A 22,774-nucleotide genomic window follows, 5' to 3' on the forward strand; every position below is an offset into this window, starting at 1 on the left:
TTTTTGTGTATTTAACATTGATAATGATCCAACAGGGATCGAAACGTTTGTTTGTGTTATATTGTTTATTGCCGGCAAATTAAAGTTTTATATTCTGACTAAATGACATATTTATACTGTAATTTTTTAAAATTTCTATTTCTAACGACTAACTCTTAGCTCTTTTTCTTTCATTTTTTTTTAATCCAAATATTTCCACAAATCATTGTTATTTATCATGGTTTACATTTACAATTTTAAATAGAGACGTTTAAGCTCCCGGAACAATTATTTAACTATCGAGATGAAAATTATGGAATTGCTTTATACATCTATTTTAACTGAGCGATACACTATGCAGAAGAAGATACTCGCGACGTGTCAACAAAAATGCAAAAATAGAAAATGTGTTTAAATGTTTATTGTCTTCGTAAAACAGAGTCAGTCAATGTACAAGTAATATAATGTATGACTGCGTGTGAAGTATATACAATATATGTACGAGAGTCCGTGTGTGTATATTATTACTAAGAACTATCAATTTTAACGGTTATAACAATGTATTAATCGCCACATTAGTGTCAATAAAAACAACAGAGAAAACACTTTTTATTATATAGTTAAAACTAATCTTCAAAAGTATATGTATTCTTTGTACGGCAATTAAAAAGTTGCAACACTTTTTTTTAATAGGTTTCGAAATGCAATCTACTCTTATGGATCTATAAATAAGAATCAATCACTCGATGAGTAGGCTGAATTCTGTTAAAAAACCCGTTAAAAAAAAATGTTGCAACTTTTAATTGCTAATTGTACACATAAATGTCTAATCAATCTAATGCTTTCGGTCTGAGAAGTCCGGCCGCATTTGAAAGGTACTGACATTCTCAACTCTTTTAGCTTCTGAAGATAAATAACAAGAATTTTACCTTATTTAATCACTATTTTATAAAAGAAATATAAATCTTATTTGATGATGAAGCATGGAACGGTAAAAAAAAGTCAATACTGACTGCATTCAGCAGAAAAAGCAGCTTTGTAACTGTTGTAAGATATTCTTTAACAAGATCGATTAGTTTATATGTATATTCAAATTCAATGAGAATAAGAGCAAGATCAGCATATTAAAAGATTTTACAACAGTTGCAAAGTTGTTTTTTCTGTTAAAACGGAGTCATTGGCTGCGTTCAACAAAATGTTTATTTTGTAAGTGTTAAAAGTCTTCTTCGCGCTAATTGGATTATACTTTTAGATATAGAGGAATAGTTCTGTCTCATCGAAGAAAACTTCTAACAGTTGCAAAAAGAACATTCTGTTGAGTCAATAACTGCATTCAATAAAAAACAACAGTTTTGCAATCGTTTTATGATTCTCTGCTGAGATAGGACCATTCCTCTTGATCTAAAAGCATAACCCAATTAGCGCAAAGAAAACTTTTAACAGTTGTAAAATAAACGTTATGCTGAACGCAGCCAATGGCTCTGCGTTCAGCAAACTCAACAGTTGAGTGAGTGCTCACTGTTATTGGTGTATTCTTTTAGATCGATTAACCAGATTTTAGATCTAGAAGAATACATCATTAGCAGCGAGCGTTCACTCAACTGTTGAGTCCGCTGAACGCAGCTATTGCTCCAAGATCTCAGATGAGAAAGAATCGAACAATTTGTAAAATACCCCAAATGTTTAAACGTGATTTATTTTTTTTCTCTCTAAGCTCTCGGAACGATTCCTAGCTGTGTTTCCAAATTTACTACCTGTACTGAAAATCTACAATGTACGTCAGGGTTGGGTAGTGCTAAGTTAAAAAGATAAAAGTTAAATTAAAAAATTAAAAAGTTAATTAATTTTAATTTAACTTAGTTATATTTTAAACTCTTAACTTTTTAACTTTTTTAATTTAGTTACATTTTATTAGTAACTATTAACTTTTAATTTGATTTTTTGAAGTCAATCCTTAGATACAATGCGAGAGACTAATGAGTATAAAATTTAGTAATTTTATACTGTATAATCCTTACTGTGAACAAAAATAATCTGATTCTTTAATAAATAAGCTGTGAGAAAGGAAAAATTATATAAAATAGAATACAAACTTTTCCTTTTTTTTTGGTTGTCCATTCAAACCAAATTTAACTTTTTAATTACTTTTTTTTCAACTTAACTTTTAATTCAATTAATTTTATTATGGATTAACTTATATTTTCATTAAGTTAAATTTTCAAGGCTGTTAACTTTAACTTAACTTAGTTAAAAAAAAAGTTAACTTACCCAATCCTAGTGTACGTGATGTAAACTATAAATTTTCAGTACTGGCAGTAAATTGTGAAATGCAGCCATCGTCAACACGCTTAAAATTTCGCGCCATGTGCTGAATTTACACTGCACCCGATTTGCGTCGTACGACGCTCTGGAACCAATCAAAAAACAGGATTCCAATGATACGAAGTAAAATCCATCGGAATCCTGTTTTCTGATTGGTTGCAGAGCGTCGTACGACGCACATCGGATGCAGTGTGAATTCAGCAATATACGAGCGGCAACCGTACGATAAGCAGCTGCATCGCCGTCGATGCGTTTGCGAACGCGCGATTAGGACGCGACTCAATGGACACCGACACGGGCTGCCTGTCAAATATATGGGTTTCACGCGACGCTTCTTTCGAATGAGCTTGGCGGTGTTCTGAGGACATGGTGCAATGTGGCATCCGACGGTGGCCATAATAACGCGCGTGAACCACATTGGACTTCCACGAGGACCGCCGAGCAGAATGTAAGTGTGTGCCGCTTCATTTGTAATGCACATCGCGCGCCCTGTACGCGCGATGTTTCCCCTTTTCCAATCTCGCGAATTTCCCATGGGACGCTTGTCCCAGGAAATCCCGACGTGCGACGTGTTAATATGCTCCCATTCGCGTCGTTAAAAGTATATCGTTTTTCCTTTGATATCCCGCGATTGTCTCTCGCCGCTCGATATTGCGTTCGCCTGACCACGTAAGGAACTCTGATTAATCAGTCATGTCACAGATGAGATCTCGCATTACTTTCTGGTCGTTAGATTTGCGTGACACGATACCACGGAATAGCTTAAACGTCTGCGAGAATTACTGCGTATAGTAATGGAAATTGAATTTAAAATTTAACAGTATATTGTAAAAAGGAGTAGAATGTGTTCATTGAATATGTATTATGTATATTATATATACGTATATTTGTGTTGATAAACTTGAAAAAAAATTGACAGTATATTGCAAAAAAGAGTTGAACATATATGTTATATTTGTGTTGATAATGTTTAAAAAAATTGATATATTACAAGCAGAAAGTGAGTGTGATATGTATATGGAATGTTGTATGTATATCCATATTTTGATAAAGTTTATAGAAACGTCGATTTTGCGTAATGTGATTAATATAAGTTATTTAATTTCTGATATGAAGATCAATGTTATTTGAAATTCAGAAAGAGTATATTTTATGCATGATGACTTTAAATGCAAAATTTAAGTTGTATATAATTTTGTTGTCTTTAGATATTACACAAAGACTAATAATATTTCTGATATAGTTCTCTTATTTTTAAAAGCAGAAATACCAATATAAGATAAGAAACTGTAATATATAATCTTTTAATTCAATTTTATTAATTATTTATATTAATCTTTTTTTTTTGTATTATATTACGAGCAGATGAACTCAGAATCTCAACGGCAGCATTATGTATTACTACGATGAAAGATGCTAATTCTTAAGGAGCTCTGCTTCTGTTGAAGTGGTTCTGGTTCAAGAGGCCTGCTAAAGCACAATGAGAGCCATTGTATCAATCGTGCTGATCACACTGCTGTGTGGCATAAGCTTAGCCCCTATCAATGCCATTAGGAAATGTGCCAGTAGAAAGAAAAATGTTGAAAATCTTTCTTTGAAGCAGAATTCAGCAGGTGTACCTGAAGTTGCATCCAATGATCATAATGTATGTTTTTTTCATAATAAGCTAGTGTGCTTTTTGAAAATGATGATTAAAAAATTATATAGTATAAACAATATGTTCACACTAATTACAAAATATTTAAAATAGATATCTGACTCTTAGGTAAATGAAGATGTCAAATTTGAGATATGTAATAATTTCTGCCATGCCTTATGGCAAGAAGATAAAACGGCAAATGGCACTGAAATAAGTATTTTGTCTCAAGGTATATATCATGTAGTTTATTCTGCATAAATGATCATTATTACATAAAAAAATATAAAATATATTATTATTGTTTTGATATGGACTAGGTTGTTGGAAACAGTCTGGTGAACAAAAATGCGAAAATACAGAATGTGTTGCACTCCAGAGATCTACAAAAGCTTTGAACAACACAAAGTTTTGTTGCTGTCACGGAGATTTTTGTAATCTCAACATTACAAGCTCCAATCTTGCAGATCCGGACAACAAAATATTTAATCCTCTTTCGTCGCAAAAGAGTCAGCCAAGTAAGATAACAGTATTAATAGCAACTAATAATTACTATATAGTAGAATATTTTATATTTATTTTTAGCTTGATATTTCATAGAAACGATAATTAGAAAATATTTTTTTAAATACATTATTTTGTAATATTTTTCAGCTACAGAATATCTTGAACAGTCAAACTATGAACGATTGTTGCTTATTATAGTAACCGGCGTAGCATGTACATCGCTAGTAATATGTACTATATCCATGATTATATACAAATCCTCTCATAACAATATTTTAATAAGATTAGGAAAGTCATTATCTTACAATGATCAGTTCATGGATAGCACAGCATTAAGAACTGGTACTTACACTGTTGATCATTTGAAACTCGCAAATATTGTAGGTATGTTCTTTTTTATCAAATTAATAATCCTTATGTATTTAATATTATAATAAATAAATGCTTAATTCCGTTTATTATAATGTATATTATAATCACAGGTCAAGGACGATACGGATCAGTTTGGCAGGGCAGTATGGGAGACCAAGATGTTGCAGTTAAAATATATCCATCACATTATCGCAATTATTTTCAGAATGAAAGAGATACTTATTGTCTACCTTTTATGGAACATCCATCATTATTAAGCTATTATGGTTGGCATTTTTTATTGAACTTAAAACAAATTATATTAAAACCAGCGATATAATATGAAAACGTTTTCTTTTTTTTAATATTTGATTACTTAATACCAGAATATAAAATTAATATTTAATTTATATTTCCGTTTTAGGTGTGGATGAAAGAATAAGCATGGAAGGTAGTATTGAATATCTTTTGGTACTCAGTTTTGCTCCAGGTGGTAGTTTAACAGAATTCTTACGAACTCACACTATTGATTGGAACACATTCTGCAAAATGAGTCTTTCCATTGTTAAAGGACTTGCTTATTTACATACGGATATACGCAAAGGTGGTATGTATTGCATTACTTGTTCAAAAAGTGTGGAAATATTTAAAATATTCTTGGTTACTGTTTTTCGTTAAAGTAAAAAAAATGTAATTAGATAATTCTAATATTAATATTTATATAAATATTAATTTTTAGACAAGTTTAAGCCATGTATTGCACATAGGGATATAAATTCAAGAAACATATTAATTAAAGCTGATGGTTCTTGCTATATTTGTGATTTGGGATTAGCAGTTCAAATCTCTGGATCGAAATATTATTCTAATGGAGAGGAGCAGCATGCCGAACTAAAATCAATTAATGATGTGAGTATCAAAATATCTAAGATTATGTATATTCTACAATTCAATCTCTATCAAAATCTATTATACTAGGTGGGCACTCTGAGATACATGGCGCCAGAAGTGTTGGATGGTGCTGTTAATTTACGAGATTGCGAAAGTTCTTTAAAACAAATAGATGTTTATGCAATGGGTTTAGTTCTTTGGGAACTGATTACAAGATGTTCTGATGTTTATATTCCTGGATCAGATGTACCGCAATATAAACAACCATATGAAAATGAAATAGGTTTGTGTATAAAAATTATTTCTCAAAATCGTGATGAATTTATATCTTATTTAAGTTATTTATGAAGTATTTTTATTTATATACTTTTTAGGTCTTCATCCAACGTTTGAACAAATGCAAGCCTTAGTATCACGTAATAAAGCAAGACCACTTTTAGAAGGTAACTTAGTAGATAGACCGGGAGTGCGTTTGATTAAGGAAACTATAGAAGATTGTTGGGATGCTGATGCTGAAGCTCGTTTAACTGCTTTGTGTATAGAAGAACGACTTTCAGAATTGCAATCTCATCGTGGTAATGCATTTATCATTATATTTAGCAAACTATATGATTTTTACATTTTCTAAAAGGAAAATAAATTGTAGTAACAATGCACTTTACTGATGGAAGTCCAATGGTGAATTCTCACTGCACCTTAGTGCCTTCAACGACAAACAGTCTTTATAGTGAATCCTCGCATCATGACAATGTACATGTTGTTCAACTTGCATTGAACATGGTGCAAGATAGTAATACTAACGACAGTGCAATAGCTGAAAACTTAGTTACATTATCACCATCTGACAGCGTTGCTCATGAACACAGTTGTAAGTAATTAATAATATTCATTTATTTTTACTACACAACACAAACTAAAAAAACTGAAGTTTTCCAGAAAATGAGTTTAAATGTTTTGAATCATTAAAATTTTATAATATTAATTTTTAAATATGTACTTTTGATTTTTTAATAATTGATTATAGAGGAATAAAAGGCTGTGATCCGATTCACGCTCACAATACTCGTGAGCATCATTTAGCATTTAGCCTTGTTTAACATTCAATAAACAAATGATTCCAAGAGTGAGTGCAGCCAAAGTATGTTCTTTTAATCCTTGGACGCAATATCTTACAGATACACATTTGCCATTTAACCATAACTTGCTACTATTCTTGTATCTTTCATTTTTATTCGTGTATCAAAATTGATTTATTTCTGTTTATTATTTTTAAATTCAAATTGATCATATGTTTATTTCTTGCTCTTACGTTTAAATTATTTTTTTGTTTCTTGTATACGAGTTATTTTTACTTTTATTTTGTAAGACTAAATAAAAACTAAAGACTGTATAAAAAAAAAGTTTAAAGACTAAATAAAAAAAGATTAAAATAAAACGTTAACTTATTAATTAAAAGTACCTTGAGTATGAGAAAAAAGAAAGTTAAAGAACTCCTAGATTTTCGTAAAATTTTTAGTATTGTATCAAATTAAACAGCTGAGCATGTATTTGAAATATTTTTATCTAAAATATCGTATTTGCAATATAAGTGTATTTTGTAAAAACACTTATATTGCAAATACGATATTACTACTTATATTGCAAATACGATATTACTACTTATATTGCAAATACGATATTAAATACAAATACTGTTTTTCAAGTAAAAGTATTTCAAATACATACCCAGCCCTGAAATTAAATTTTTTATAAGTTATTTTTTATAATCAAGAAGCTCTAAAATTAATTTTGAGTAACAAACATAAAATCTTATTATTATTAGACAAATTATTAATCAAGGACCCGGACCGAAAAATTTCGGTCCGGATAATGGTTCGAGGCTAAATCCAACTTTTGCTCAACTTTTGCTTCCAGTCCTTTGATCATAACGGATCTGTTTGGATTTCGGCCCTTTTTCGATTCCGGTTTTCGGTAATTACATATCTGTAACGGTCACTGTTATCACTAAAAGAACTGGAACTGATACCGAAATCGAAAGTTGAATTGCCTCGAACCATAATCGTAATCAAACCGAAATTTTAATCCATAATGTAATTTCGGTTCAAGTCCCTGGTTATTAGTAGAGTATATCTCTGAGATACACGTTCACGGTTTTTATTAGATTCTCGTTTTTCTTTTTGCAAGCAACTCAAATGATAATTTTTTAGTTATGTCGTTGTGTAGTATATGAGTATGATATTCGATATCTATCACACCATCCATTTTATATTTCTATAATTTCATTTTCCACATTATTTTTAATAATCTCGTTTCAGTCAAAAATTCAAACGAAGTAGCCACATATAATCATACTCAAACGCTTCAGCCGTATCAGGGCAGAAATCCGTGTATGGAAAGAAATTTAATGTTGCAATCAGATTCGTTGGAAGATTTAAGCTGTAACGGTAACGTTCTCGTCGATAAATCACTGAAGCATGCGTGTAATGATCAATACAAAACTGGAACAGAAGCACAAGGCTTAGTTTCGCACGATTATTTAAGTCAACATACTACTCAATTAACACAACTTAGGCCGGCAACGCCTATACCATATGTTCAAAATGTTATTTCCGATGAAGGATCATCTTCTTATGGTAAGAGAAAGCAGACAAATGTACAGGACACGTCTCTTCAAGAAAGCCCACGGAAAAAATTATTCGCCTGGCCCAATTTAAAGAAATTGCTCATCAATAAGAAAATGTATCCATATAGCAGATACCAAATAGATAGAGAAGATTCTAAGTCAAATTTATTATCAAAGCAAAATGTCCAAATTAAAACTGTAGAAACGAACGTAACAATTTCACCTGGAGGAAAGTATGTAAATGGTATTATTGGTAAGACTTCTACTTCGGCGATGCCAGTAGAGAAGAATGACAAAAATATCGCACAAATAGGGAAGCAAAAACAGTATGAGAGTGATAATGCGACGTCTAACGCGCGTCCTTCCACTTTGCCTCTCGTAAATTTAAGAAATAAAAAACGAGAAAATAATCTAAGCAGACAAGAAAGCATAGATAAATTTAATGAAGTCTTTAATGTGGGTTCGAATGTAAACAACGCACTGAAGGATCCACATATGAGAATAAAAACACCCGGTGATTTGCCGCCGTCTGTTAGGAAAGTTCGCGGTCGAGCGCAATCAACGGCGCGATTTTCGCTTTACGATGATCGCATGATGTGCAATATTCTGAACGAAGAGGACGATCAAAGTGACAAAGCCATTTGGAATTCTGTGCCATTTGGTATGGATCTCGGTGATAGTGATGGAAAACATTCACCAACGAAACTTGGTACCAAAAATGTTACGTGCTTTTAATCAGATATTAATGTATTTGTAAAGTCTTTATGTCTATAATATATAGAGTCAAGAAAAAAAGAAACGCTGTAAGGTATCTTCAGCTTCGATTTATGTACAGAATTTGTGTATAAGAATAAGTAAGATTTTATACTCGACGCAAAATATATTACTACGATACATACTTAAATAATGAAATTTTAAAAAAATTAGAAATGTAATCAGAAGCTCGTGCTATTAAATTGATTTGTCATGTTATATTGATAGCGTACTTTGGACGTAATGAATGCTTTTGATGAAGTAGATGATTGGGTATGACAAGTTCACATAATAATTACGGATAGAAAATAGAAAATCAAATGGACGTAATCTATATACGCTGAAATGTGAGAAATGAGTTTATTATGAAACTGCTTTCATATATACGATATTTGTGATTTATTGTAATTCTTTATATTCTCAATGTTCTTTTCGATTTAATAGAATTAATGAATTTTCAGTGTAATTGATAAACATGGACAATCAATATTAACATTTACATCACATTATAAGATATTAACATCTCAATGTATAATTGTTTTTTACTTTTTTCACAGCATTTAAAAGACATAATTTCTGTGTAATGTAAAACAATCTCTTAATGTCAATATTTACAGAATATTCTCCATCTGATATTATTAGCTCAAAGACTTGTGAAATTATGGACGAAAGTACGTAAAGGCTTTTATTATCGATTTTGTATACTTTTTCTTCACGAGAGGAGACTGTGTATTTCCTTCCTTCTATATATATATATATAAAGTTTGTTCATTAATATGCAACGATATATTTATCAGATATATATAAATCTACTATTAATGCAAAGCCATGGATATTAATATAGGTGATTGTAATTATAAAAGTAGAAATAGTAAAAAGATATATTTGAGCACAAAGTATAATTATATCGGGTTATATGAAAATTATTTTTCCTGATCCCGTAAGCTCACTGTAAATACCTGTAGTATAAAAAATATTCAAATGTGCGTTAAACATACTTGTTATGTTATGTTATGTTGAAGATATCGTAAAGTTTTATGTTATACATTTTGCGATACTTTATCTTATGACATGTTATTATTGACAAAATTAAAATAATATTCATAATAAAGCAACTCATAATAAAGTATGTCTTCTGTCAACAATTTTCGTTCTTTTATTTAAAGCTAAGTAAACATTTACATATAATAATGGAATATGTTTATGAGATAAATTAGAATAATTTTTCTGAAGATATTTTAGTTTTTAGATAAAATAAAAATTAATTTTTTAAATTGTTCGACTTCCTATATATTTTTAAATTCTTGTATAAATGTTATATAAAAGATCAACATTTATTTTATTTAATAAATTATGTTTTTTAGTGTTTATTCATTAAATATTCTTAATTTTTTCTTTCATTAAAAATGCGATGTACTTATATTTTTAAGTAATGTAAACATAATAATTATAATGTACAATTTATGTCATTAATAGCATAATAATTCTTTAGATCAAACTATGTGTATCGTAATATGTATATGTGTAATTTGTATATATACACAAATAAGTTCTTTTTTAATTTAATTAACTTTCCGCGTTACATCTTACGTCACTGAAAACTTCGATTACACTATTTACACTTTGAGTAACACTGAACACAATCGACATTTGGAGCGACGTGGGTTGGACGACGTGAGTACTTTGGTACTTCACGTGGAATCGTATTAATAAAGTTTACATTTGTAAAAAAATATTTGATATTAAAACAAATTGATAATCATGACTATCGTAACTCTTTTAAGCCGCAACGTCAATTTGAGTCAGTTATCGAAGCTGCGACCGTGTATTTACGGAGTAAGATTTTAACCTTCACTAAATTTTTAGGTTATGAGTTTCAATCACTTTTGCATAATTCAATAACGCAGAAATTTCAGTATGATTTACCGTACTACGTAATTTTTCTAGCAAAATGTGCGATTTTTTGCATCGCCCGCTAAATTCGCTGAACACAAATCGTTGGAGAAGCTCAGGAACATTGGTATATCGGCACACATCGATTCCGGAAAAACTACTTTAACCGAACGTATCTTATATTATACCGGTAGAATATCCGAGATGCACGAGGTAAATCTAAAATTTAATCATTATACGTGCTTTGTAAGTGAACTAATTGTTTGTTTCTATAATGTGGATAAGAAAAGAAAATCAATTCTCTCTAAAGATTAATATATTATTGTGAAAAAATGACACATTTATCAACACATTGTTCATACAGAAAAGTTTCACAACTCTGGTAAAGGATGAAATTTATACAACCCGACTGTAATTGCACTGTTCAAATTTTAAAAATTCTTGACAAGTAATTTAAAAAATTACATTATAATTGAAAGTATAACACGTGGAAAGAAAGTAAAGTTTTGCACATTATTCTGATTAAAATGTTCTAATTCAGAAAAATAAAAAAAATATTATATTGAAAAATTGATAATTTTGAGTTGCATCTATCAACTTAGCATATATATATATACAGGATGATTTATATAAAGTGACTGATTTAATTATTAGCAAAATTTAAAGATATATGAAAAAATAGTTTATATCAATGTATTCAGTACAAAGGAGAACATTATGTAGTAGAAACAATTATTTTATGGATGGAGGTGTTCGGAACATTTCAAAGTCAACTTAATTTTATGAAATTCTGTATTTTTTATTTCATTGTATGATAACCCTTTTTAAGACAAGTTCATGGATACATTATAAAGAACATTTAAGGTTAATCTTTTGGTCACAAAATTGGACTCGATGGACTTGGCAAATAATATTATTTGATGTGTATGTCTATGTTTATAACCTTAATGGAGAAATGTTGTTACTCAAGTCTTAACACTGAGTATAATAGCTCATTACAGTAATTCATAAGTTATGGACATTTTGATCACTTTCAGTGAATATGAAAGATGTATAACTGAAATTGCAAGAGTATCAAATGAATGCCATAGGTGATGTCTAGATATTCACAAAGTCACATAACTTTTGTCTGACTTTTTTCAATTCCATATCACCTTCTTGAGACATTCTAGTATCATTTCAAATGAAACACCTTGTATATATAGATATATATAATAATACTAAATTTTTGCTGTTAGGTAAAGGGAAAAGATAATATAGGTGCAACTATGGACAGCATGGAATTGGAAAGGCAAAGAGGCATCACTATTCAATCTGCTGCCACATACACATTATGGAAAGATCATAATATCAATATCATCGATACACCAGGACATGTGGATTTTACAGTGGAAGTTGAAAGAGCTCTGCGTGTCTTGGATGGTGCTATCCTCGTCCTATGCGCTGTAGGTGGTGTCCAGTCGCAAACTCTAACTGTGAATCGACAGATGAAGAGATATGGCGTACCTTGTTTAGCATTTATTAATAAACTGGATAGAATGGGTGCAAATCCAGAAAGAGTTCTACAACAGATGAGGAGCAAACTGCATCACAACGCTGCATTCGTACAGTTGCCGATTGGTTTGGAAAATAATACAAAGGGTGTAGTTGATATAATTACGCAAAAAGCAATTTATTTTGAAGGAAATTTCGGAGAAATTGTTAGGGAGGATGAAATTCCAAAGGACATGAACGCAGGTATAAAATAATAAGTTCAAGGTACATTTACATTCTATAAAGTTTTAAAATTTATAAATTTACTAAATTTGAATTATGTCAATTAGAGGTAAATAAAAGAAGACAAGAATTAATCGAGCACTTAAGCAATGCAGACGATATATTTGGTGAATTGTATTTGAATGATACAAAAATAACTGAAAAAGATATTATGGATGCCATACGCAGAAGTTGCATAAAAAGAAAGTTTACACCTGTGTTGGTTGGTACTGCATTAAAGAATAAGGGAGTTCAACCATTATTAGATGCGGTAATAAACTTTTTACCAAATCCAGGAGAAGTACAGAATTATGCTCTTCGAGAAAACTCTGAGTAAGTTTTTTATATTAGTATGATTTGCTTGATATATATGTAATAATCTATGAACAAATTTTAGTGGCGAATCTATCAAAATTTTATTGGATTCTGCTCGTAATGACAAAAATCCTTTCGTTGGATTGGCATTCAAGTTGGAAGCTGGAAGATTCGGTCAATTAACATATTTTCGTTGTTATCAAGGAATATTAAAAAAATCGGAAAATTTGTATAATACAAGAACACGAAAGAAGGTAATTATGTATATAAGCATACAATATTATAATTATCACTAAAAAAATATTTTTTTCTAAATGCCATAATTATATTTCAGGTACGAACACAAAAATTAGTTAGACTTCATGCAAATCAAATGGAAGATGTTACAGAAGTTTATGCGGGAGATATATTTGCTATATTTGGAATAGACTGTGCTTCTGGTGATACTTTTGTCAGAGATTCTAAGTTAGATTTGTCAATGGAATCGATTTATGTTCCTGATTCCGTGGTATCTATGTCTGTACAAACAAAACATTCGAAAGATCGAGATAATTTTGCTAAAGGCATTGGCCGATTTACCAAAGAAGATCCAACCTTACGTTTCCACTATGACACAGATAACAATGTAATATTTTTTATATCACTTTTAACAAAGATCACTTTTGTCTTTGAGATTTATGTTTTTTTAACTTATATCTTTTATAGGAAAGTATAATTTCTGGTATGGGCGAATTGCATTTGGAAATTTATGCGCAAAGATTAGAACGTGAATATAATTGTCCAGTCATTCTTGGAAAACCAAAAGTTTCTTTCCGCGAGACTTTAACTGAACCGTGCGAATTTGACTATTTTCATAAGAAACAATCTGGTGGTGCTGGCCAATATGCTCGTGTGATTGGAATTATAGAGGTATAAATTTAATAGATTTGTATCATTAATGTTTATATTATTTATCAATATCGCATTTTGAAATTTTTTTATTTTGATGTTTTTTTCATGAAGAAAAATTTGTTTTTTCAGCCCTTGCCACCTACGAAAAATACAATCATCGAATTTTCGGATGAAACTATAGGAACCAATGTCCCGAAACAGTTCGTTCCAGGTGTAGAAAGAGGTTTCAGGACAATGTGTGAAAAAGGTTTGCTCAGTGGTCACAAACTCGCTGGAATTAAGTTCAGGTTACTCGACGGCATGCATCACTGCGTCGATTCTTCGGAATTTGCCTTCTTCCATGCCGCGCAAGGTGCTGTTAAAGATGTTTTTGAAGCTGGTAACTGGCGAGTTTTGGAGCCGATTATGATAGTTGAAGTAATTGGCCCGCAGGAATTTCAGGTGCAATAATATTGCCTATACATTCATTTTGCATTTATACATCTTACTGCTTTCCATTAGACACACAATTTTTCACGCGTTTGTTTATAGGGTTTGATATTAGGACAACTCACTAAGAAAAAAGGAATCGTAAACTTTACGGAAGTGATAGATGAATGGTTCACAATCATTGCGGAAGTGCCACTTAACGAGATGTTTGGTTATTCCGCTGAATTGAGATCGAGCACTCAAGGCAAAGGAGAGTTTACAATGGAATATGCAAGATACAGCCCTTGCTTACCGGAAGTACAGGAACAACTTGTTAGACAATATCAAGAATCACTGGGAATAGTAACTGAGAAATCTCAAAAATCGAAAAATTAACTATAGAATAAATGAATTTCTTGTTTTTTAGTGAAATTGCGCAATATTATCATGAATGCTATAAACGCATTATGTCAATATACGCATTGTTTATACTTACATATTTAATATACTCGACGTAAACCGATAAGTAAGTTACTAGTAATATATATAATTAATGAACGGTAAAAAAACAAATATGCAAAATTCGTATACTTAAACGTGTACAAATGTCTCGAGTTGTAAATATTAGTCAATGTCTAAAAATATGTGATACAAAATACGAAATAAATATGTAGAAAATAGTTTTTACCTCCGTACACGTATGAAAAATTGTTTTATTTTACCATTTACTTTTAGATAATATTTATCTTAATATGTTATGTAGATATATACATAACATTCTTAATATTAGAATAAAATAACAAAAATGACAGGATTATAATTTTTTTCTAAATATTCTAATTTGGTATAATCATTTTCTTAGATCTTTCACGATTTGTTGTAATATGTTAATGATTAATAACCTTTCTCTGTTTATATTGTCATTAAATAATTAATTTATTTTCTTCAAACCTTTTTTTAAAATGTGTATATTATACACACACGTATATATGTATATATATATATATAAATTGTTGATAGTGCCTAGTATTAATTGTACAATAAAAAGTTATAATTCATTTATGTTCTTTCTAGCTACACTTTATGTAATTAGAAGCCATATACTTTCTTCTAATTATCATCTTACAATACTTAATCATGCTTATTATAAAAATGTGAAGAATACAATGTTGGATAGTACAAAAAATCTACTGAAGCTAGTATCAAATTACGCAGCGCAGATTGAAGATCGCAAGTTGGAAATTAGAATTTGACCAATTGGTACAAATTTAATTGTTCGAAACTATTTTTCAATTTGCAAATCTTCGATTCTTGATTGTTTCATATAGAGTTAAAATTTGGATGACGCTCCCTCGGTTGTCATGACGACGATGCCTCGCCCGTCGTCAGGTGGCGCGGCGATCGCTCACAGAATGCGACGAATGCGACGCCGTGCTGAGTGCTCGCCGTGTAGCGTGTAGCCGACGCCGAGAAACCGAATCGGTGCGCGATCAGGATCAGTAGCGGCACTGACATTCGGGGGAGTAGACGGCACGCGTGGTACCCGTGTGTACTCCTCTGTCGCACTCTGTTCCCGTAGCACGAGCGGATCGGAGCGCGCGTCGCGCGCGGGTGCTACGCCAGGAAGGCCGTTTCCGCCTTTCCGGTCGCGGTCGCCGCGCATCGCCGGGGCCGCTGCATTGCCTGCGGACCGCGCCGCGTGTGCCCGTGTCCGAAAAATGTAATATGGCGATGGTTGCGTCGAACATGAGCCGCCACATACAGAAGCAGCTCACCAGGAGCCTCGAGAGGATCCTGGAGGAGGCGCACCTGAGCGGCGAGCTCAAGCTGAGCGGCCGTAAGCTCAAAGACTTCCCGAAAGTCGGGAAGGCCGGCGCGGCTAAATACAATCTGCAGGATACCGTAATCGCCGGTGAGTCCTCATTTTTTCCCGGGGTTTTCCGGAGTCATCCCCTTTTTTTTCTTTTCGCTTTCTTGCCGAGCGCACGAAACGCGAGAGAAACAGGAATCACTGGTTCAAACATCGATTTTTGCGTTTTGTAAAATTTTGTTTATGTCCTCTAATCTTGTTTGTTTGATGCGCTTCTTCACGACGTCGCCGCGCGTCTTATGTCACGGCGAACCCGCGTGTGTTCAATGCTCGACGGATTGACGGCGTTGTGTCGATTGTAGCTATTGTAGCTCCGAAATTCTCGATCAGCGCGTGAACGTTTCGTAAATGACATTTATCAGGGTGTTTATTGTCTGGGAAAACGTAGAAACCTGGAATTTTCAGATTTTTTTATCCTTAATAATCAAGGATTTTCATGGAATTTTATCCAGGCGTTTTATATATATAGGGAAATTTTTGAAATTTTACTTTCAAATTTCAATTATATGTCTCTTTCTGAAAACAATGTTTTTTTAATCATTTTTTCTTGATAACGCAAAATGACAGTTATGAATAAGTACAACATACACATCCGTATATTTATATACATTCTTGTGTGTTTCGCGTATTTTTATATTATACAAATATCAGGATAACATTAAAAGACAATGTATCGATAAAGTAATAGTGATTTTCCTTATTTTATACGTTTGTGACTAATTGTAGAAAATGACAGATATAATCTCGTTGAATTTTTATCTTCTATGAATTTTTAATACATAGCTTGTTTGGGTTGTGTTTGACTTCAATTTATTTTAAAGAAAGTTGCATTAAGAGATTTTCTAATCTTATCTGACATTTTGAACAAAAATACCTTCAAAATGTGAGAATTCTTTTACAAGATTTCAGAAAACACTCTGGTTATGCAGAGAGGTGCGATCCAAGTTCCGCGATATCACTCTTATTATTTTTAAAAATATGTATCTAAATATAATTATCTATTTTCGGTAAATATGTTCGAAAGTTTATTTTCGGCGAAAATACAAGAATTTTAGAAAAATTTCGATACTTTTATTACTCCTGATAACGCTTGCATAAAAATATTGATCTAAATTTAGTCTCTTTATTTTTATTTGCATTTTTTTTAAATATATTCGAAAACATACGAAGCTTTGGAAAAACATCGATACTTTTATTTCCCATAATATTTATTTGTGTATCCTCGAATAAGGTTATTCGTTATCTCGGTGGATTTGGATCAATGTTGTATGCAAATGGGGAATTGAGAATTTATAAATTTTTGCCGATTTTTCGCGATTTGCAATTAGCCATCAGCATTCTTGTCTAATGCATTGAAACGTATTTTTAATATATATCAAGCTTTTATAATATGATTAATACTTTAGAGATTAGTAGCTATATATTTAGTAGCTGACCATCATTTTATCATAGACGCGAAGTTTGATTGAACATCAACAATCGAGAATATACCATTCAACAAAAATATCTGTTCCAATTCTCAGCAACATAAAAATCTCTATACTCTCTCTGATGGAAATAATTAAAAAATTCCTTCAAAAGGTTTCTTCTTCGAGTCTTCACGTCTGCAAGATTTTAATCTACAAGTTAAAATGTGTAATAACTACCTACTATAACTACCTACTACTATAGGTACTACTACTATAACTACCTACTACTATAGGTACTACTACTATAACTACCTACTACTATATATAACTACCTACTACTATGTGTATTACTACTAATGTTTATTCAGAGTATCTCAATTAAAAATAAACTATGCTCATATAAAAGTTTTCTTTAAATTTATTGGTAGTTATTATAAAAAAATTATATTCATAAGGGAGAATTATTTCTTGGTGATGAATAATAATATTTCATTGGAACGCTGCAGTTAATTCCCTTGGATCATTCAAGGAGCGAATACATAGTACCGTTTGTGCCAAGTGCAATGACCAAAGAAACCTTTAAGCATTACCTAACGCACGTGCACCTGCCAAGTTCGACATCTGGCGTGCATTACTCATCGGTAATTGCAACTGATTGCAAGGACTTTGTAGCAAACATAAGACTGGCAGATTTATTAAACATTCTGCTAAGCACCCAGACGGCACTTTGAAAACATTACAGCGAATTAGATTCGCATTCTCATCGCATTGCATCTATGCTTAATGTCTATTCTTCGAGGTCCATTTCATTTTTAATCCAATCTGAAATATGAATATTTATATTTTGACTATTTTGCGATTACAAATAGTTAAGTCTGAGCCAATAACGAGTTAACGGTAAATCATTGGGCTAAAAATAAGATAGTTGATGTATAAATAGTATTTAATTTATGTTAACAGTTATTATGTTAACAATTTATATTAACAGATTGCGAAGAGATTCTATTTTTTACGCCAGCTTTATTTTTTCACTTTGTAAAAGATAACAAAACCACATTTATTATAAAACTTAAAAAAATAATCAATTGAAATGGATTTCTCATTATATTACGTACGTAATCAAACATGATATATATACATTTTTATAAATATGTCTAAATTTAATATAGTATCATAGAGTGTATAATTTTATTTTAACAACAAAAAACTCCAAAACCAGGGCGAATTATTTTAAAACTAAATATACATTAAGAGAAACAAGAATCTCGTGGCTCAGTTTATTTCACTCGGTATAATCCCTGCACTGCAGACATTAAGATTCTTTTTTTGACTGCGCTATTTACTCCCGCACGTATCCCTTGGCTTCGCACATAAAAATGCTCATAAAATTCATGCCGTAGGCTCCCGGGAGTCAAACTCATACCTCTGTGAAGTTACTATTAATTCTTTGTATACCGATTAGCAATAGAAAAAATACTGAAAGTACTGGAAATTCTGGAAATACTGGAAATACTGGAAATTGTTGGAGCTTGGGTAAAGTTTATAGAAAAAGTACGAATTTACTACACTGACGTATCATTATCATACATAAAGAGACATGTCTGTACAAGATGAGCACAAATGAGCGTGACAAAACGGATTAGGAAAATGTAAACTCGTGGGATCTCTTCATAATGAAATTACATAAATAACGCAGATAACACACATATATGTACATATTCTTTTTTTTCAATTGCAAGGCGAAATAATATTTAATGTTATCACATATACGATACGCTCCATGTTAACAAGACGTAATTATTGTTTTTATGATGACATAACACTGCTTCGTTTGTTTGAAAGTCTAACACGAGTATCAAAGATACAATATTTCGTTATATCTTATTATTTTCGACGTATATTATTAGGTGTTAAACTTAATTCCTGCCGTTTTTCGTTTCCAAAATTGATTTGTTTCGAAGGGAAGATGAATGAATACCTTAATCAAAGTAATTTCCTCCATTTTTCTATTTTAATACTAATTAATAATATTTTATTAATAATACTTTGATTAAGGTATTTCCCTTCGAAACAAATCAATTTTGGAGACGAAAAACGGCAGGAATTAAGTTATTGTAAAATTATTGTAAGACAAAAAATTATTGTAGATAATTACCAGATAATTAATAGATACGTAACTCTAAAAAAAAATGTTCGATATATCTACGAATTGTTTTAGTAATATTCCTTTTCCGTATCGTTCCACTTTCTGTAATAGTAAAATCATGTCGACGTGATGCGAAATTCTCGAGACGAGTGAAACGATGAGAAATGAGGAAAAAGAAAATCAAGCGCCGAAGTTATGCATCCGTGGGCTTATTTCTGTCGCGCCGCATAAACGCCTTGTGTGCGCGACCATGCAATCGTGTCCGTAACTCTTTCGCGTCGAGCACAAAAGACTTTCCGCGTTATAATTTTCGCGCCCGATAGATCGACGTCCTGCTTCTCCTTTTATCACCGTAGTTCGGCCTGAATGTAAAACGCGACATGGCCGAGCGGCGACCGCGGAAAATCAGCCGCGGGATTACGCTATCGCGGCGCGCCTATTATTTCCTGTTGTCGTAATAAGTACATGCTTGACAGCCGATAATTCCAAGAGTAACGAGAATTATGCGCATAAGTATTTAGAGCTCGCGTGTCAAAAGTTTTGATATTATCATTGTCAGTACTTCGACAGCAGCGCGCGTCGAAATTTACCAAGTATCGACAGATACTTTTTGTGTCTTGTTATCATTCAACTATTCCATTAAGATGATATTACTATCCACAAAATATTATTCCAGACGTTGCCGCTGCGTCTGCAATTTTTGCAAGGATGAAATACGCGGGCTTTTTATTCTATGTTGCACGTGTATAGATACATATATACAATATATATGTATATACAGATGGACTGGCAATATAAATAAGATTGTGTCTCTACTTCCCTCTGTAGAAAAATCCGGAAACACATTCCGCGCATTTTTTAACATATACTACACACAAGATGTTTTTTATTGAGGCTATTTCTCTCTACGAAATATTACAAAATTTTATTTCGCGTACCTTTTTAATTACGTTTTCATATATTTATTTTCAAAGAGAAGAACCTTATTTTGTGTTCCGCTACGTTTTGTCACTTTTAATTCTGATATAATATTAACGCGCAGTGAAAAATGTTTTGTACTTGTGTTAAAACCGATCCACTTAAGTTCTTATTAAAATTTTGTGTTGAATTTTTAACATATCTGAGTGTTAGTTTAACATAATATGATTATGTTACTTGAATATTTTGTATTTTAAATTAATATTCAACATTTGTTTAAATAATACAATTTATAAATAAGTGAACGAAAAACGTAAAAATAATATTTTTTTTAAATGTAAATTCTAACATAAATGAATAAAATACAATACATTAATTTAACATACCATAAATGTTAATTTTACTAATGAAATGTGCTTCCACAGTTTGCTTACAAATTATGTCAGTATTACTTTTTGTATTACCTAATTTTTTTACATAATATTTGTGTTACTTTCTAACGTATTCATCTTATGTTAAATTAGCATACAAAGTGAATCGTAAAACACGTGAAATGTATCAAATTTATTACAAATTTTTCAACTGAGTAGGTTTAACTGACACGCGCATTTTTGGATACTTTGAGAAAGAGAAGTACCTGAAAAGTATATATATTTCTCTTTCTAATCTCCAGACACTTCTCTTATGCGGAAATTATAGCAATTACCAGTCCATATCTATAAAGTGGCGTCTACAATGAGATTTTAAGGTGTATAAAACTTACGCCTTAAGTCATAAAAAATTAATCAATCACAGCTGAATGTAAGAAAAATAATCGACTATGAATGGTCAATTTCTTACGGCTTAAGATTTATAAAGCTTAAATTTTATGCCTCAAAATCTCATTAGTCATTACAGACGCCGCTTACGGTCTGTAATTGCACTCAAGTCGATTAATACCGATCTCGTCACAGCCCTAAGAATTTCGTCACGATAACTAAAACTTATTCAGTATTCTTATGTATATGTTAATTCGTAATCCACGCGTGTGTGTGTAGAATTCTGCAAAAGTAAATGTATGTATCGGACGGTAATCTGAATCGACACGCTGCAGCATTGAGGCCGATAAATTACGGGTTATTCTGCAGCGCCGGGAAAGAATCTAGCCGATTCTAATTCGCGGCCAGTAATTCCACGTATTGAATTCACTATTATGTTCTGTTAGATTTTACACCGCTGATTCATAATTCTTAAGCGGAACGCAGGATATTCGCGGTCTGGTTTCGCCGGCGCACTCACGCTTTTTTCTTACGCATGTACTTACATGGTATTCACTCATCCAACATATAACGCCTAACGTGTCAGGAATGCGAGATAACATTGCGCGTGAGATTTTTTTACAGTCGCTATTTGCGAGTCTCAATTATAGCAGCATACATGCATGGACTATACGGCACGCTAATAATATTCTTACTTTCATGTTCGAGCCCAGAGTTTTCCCGCTACGGCAGCCCGCAGACACATTGCCCTATATTTTCACCGCATAGTTGTAATTAACGCTAAAGTGACGCTAGTCGAATGATAATCAACGGCAAGAGCTCGCATTACTTGGCAACTGGTACCCAGAGAAAGTAAAGGCACTTTCTTACTTATTTCTTATCCATACTTTCTTTAAAAAGCAATTATGAGAAGATAACTCGAGTAGCCAATCATCTTATTATATGCGTCTTAGTATAAAATTGAACGTCAGTTTATATTATACAGAAGTAACATGATATGTGTCTGCATATATTCACTCGGATTCTTTGGCCGGATCGAATAGCGGATTTATCGAATTTCGATGACGTTCGTTGGGAGATGGACGGCGAACGGAATCACGAATTGGCGTCCCTGGAGGATGCATCGGTGGTCCAGAGATAGGGGACCACCCTGCATCCTCCTCCGTTTTTACGTTACTACTTTCCCAATTGTTATCGAACTGCTGCTTGCCTGTCCATCTTACGATGAGTCCCGTGACACTCCAAAGGGGACGTAACTTCATTAACGATCCCCCAGGTCACTACAGTTCGCTTGATGAGAGATCTGACAGCTTATTCCCACATCAGACCCTCCCATGAAACATGCACGC

General features: G+C 32.1%; 3 protein-coding genes across 6 annotated transcripts in view; all 3 read left to right on the forward strand.

The window, feature by feature from the left end:
• Positions 1 to 2,569: 2,569 nt before the first annotated feature.
• On the forward strand, positions 2,570 to 9,538 carry wit (kinase protein wishful thinking). 2 transcript variants are annotated; one of them, XM_018521748.1, is made up of 12 exons: positions 2,570 to 2,749; positions 3,664 to 3,946; positions 4,067 to 4,169; positions 4,258 to 4,455; positions 4,592 to 4,828; positions 4,927 to 5,082; positions 5,220 to 5,402; positions 5,535 to 5,704; positions 5,774 to 5,969; positions 6,061 to 6,261; positions 6,333 to 6,554; positions 8,002 to 9,538. In XM_018521748.1, exons 2-12 carry the CDS (start codon positions 3,782 to 3,784, stop codon positions 9,042 to 9,044), a joined length of 2,874 nt encoding a protein of 957 aa, XP_018377250.1. In that variant the 5' UTR covers positions 2,570 to 2,749; positions 3,664 to 3,781; the 3' UTR covers positions 9,045 to 9,538. The 2 variants fall into 2 exon arrangements, with proteins under 2 accessions (XP_018377250.1, XP_018377249.1); XM_018521747.1 differs by having other exon boundaries at positions 3,667 to 3,946.
• A 1,195-nt stretch (positions 9,539 to 10,733) lies between these two features.
• On the forward strand, positions 10,734 to 14,970 carry mEFG1 (mitochondrial translation elongation factor G 1). The gene is made up of 9 exons (XM_018521382.1): positions 10,734 to 10,898; positions 11,010 to 11,168; positions 12,194 to 12,692; positions 12,779 to 13,043; positions 13,108 to 13,279; positions 13,360 to 13,650; positions 13,731 to 13,934; positions 14,046 to 14,357; positions 14,448 to 14,970. The coding sequence occupies exons 1-9, from the start codon at positions 10,824 to 10,826 to the stop codon at positions 14,718 to 14,720; spliced, it is 2,250 nt and encodes a 749-aa protein (XP_018376884.1). The 5' UTR covers positions 10,734 to 10,823; the 3' UTR covers positions 14,721 to 14,970.
• An 868-nt stretch (positions 14,971 to 15,838) lies between these two features.
• Lrch (Leucine-rich-repeats and calponin homology domain protein) overlaps positions 15,839 to 22,774 on the forward strand; it is a 49,893-nt gene continuing 42,957 nt past the window's right edge. For all 3 annotated transcript variants that reach the window (XM_018521555.1, XM_018521554.1, XM_018521556.1), the window contains exon 1: positions 15,839 to 16,236. In XM_018521555.1, coding sequence (XP_018377057.1) covers positions 16,050 to 16,236 — 187 coding nt within the window. In that variant the 5' untranslated portion in view covers positions 15,839 to 16,049. The remainder of the gene's footprint in view (positions 16,237 to 22,774) is intronic.

The sequence above is a fragment of the Trachymyrmex cornetzi genome, unplaced genomic scaffold (assembly GCF_001594075.2).
Source record: "Trachymyrmex cornetzi isolate Tcor2-1 unplaced genomic scaffold, Tcor1.1 scaffold99, whole genome shotgun sequence".
Taxonomy (NCBI): Eukaryota; Metazoa; Arthropoda; class Insecta; order Hymenoptera; family Formicidae; genus Trachymyrmex; species Trachymyrmex cornetzi.

Coding starts and splice junctions, on each gene's coding strand:
- mEFG1 (XM_018521382.1), top strand. CDS start 10,824: ATGACTATCGTAACTCTTTTAAGCCGCAACGTCAATTTGAGTCAGTTA. Junction 12,693..12,778: donor TCCAAAGGACATGAACGCAG/GTATAAAATAAT, acceptor TATGTCAATTAG/AGGTAAATAAAAGAAGACAA. Junction 14,358..14,447: donor TTGGCCCGCAGGAATTTCAG/GTGCAATAATAT, acceptor GTTTGTTTATAG/GGTTTGATATTAGGACAACT.
- wit (XM_018521748.1), top strand. CDS start 3,782: ATGAGAGCCATTGTATCAATCGTGCTGATCACACTGCTGTGTGGCATA. Junction 4,829..4,926: donor GAAACTCGCAAATATTGTAG/GTATGTTCTTTT, acceptor TTATAATCACAG/GTCAAGGACGATACGGATCA. Junction 6,262..6,332: donor AGAATTGCAATCTCATCGTG/GTAATGCATTTA, acceptor AATAAATTGTAG/TAACAATGCACTTTACTGAT.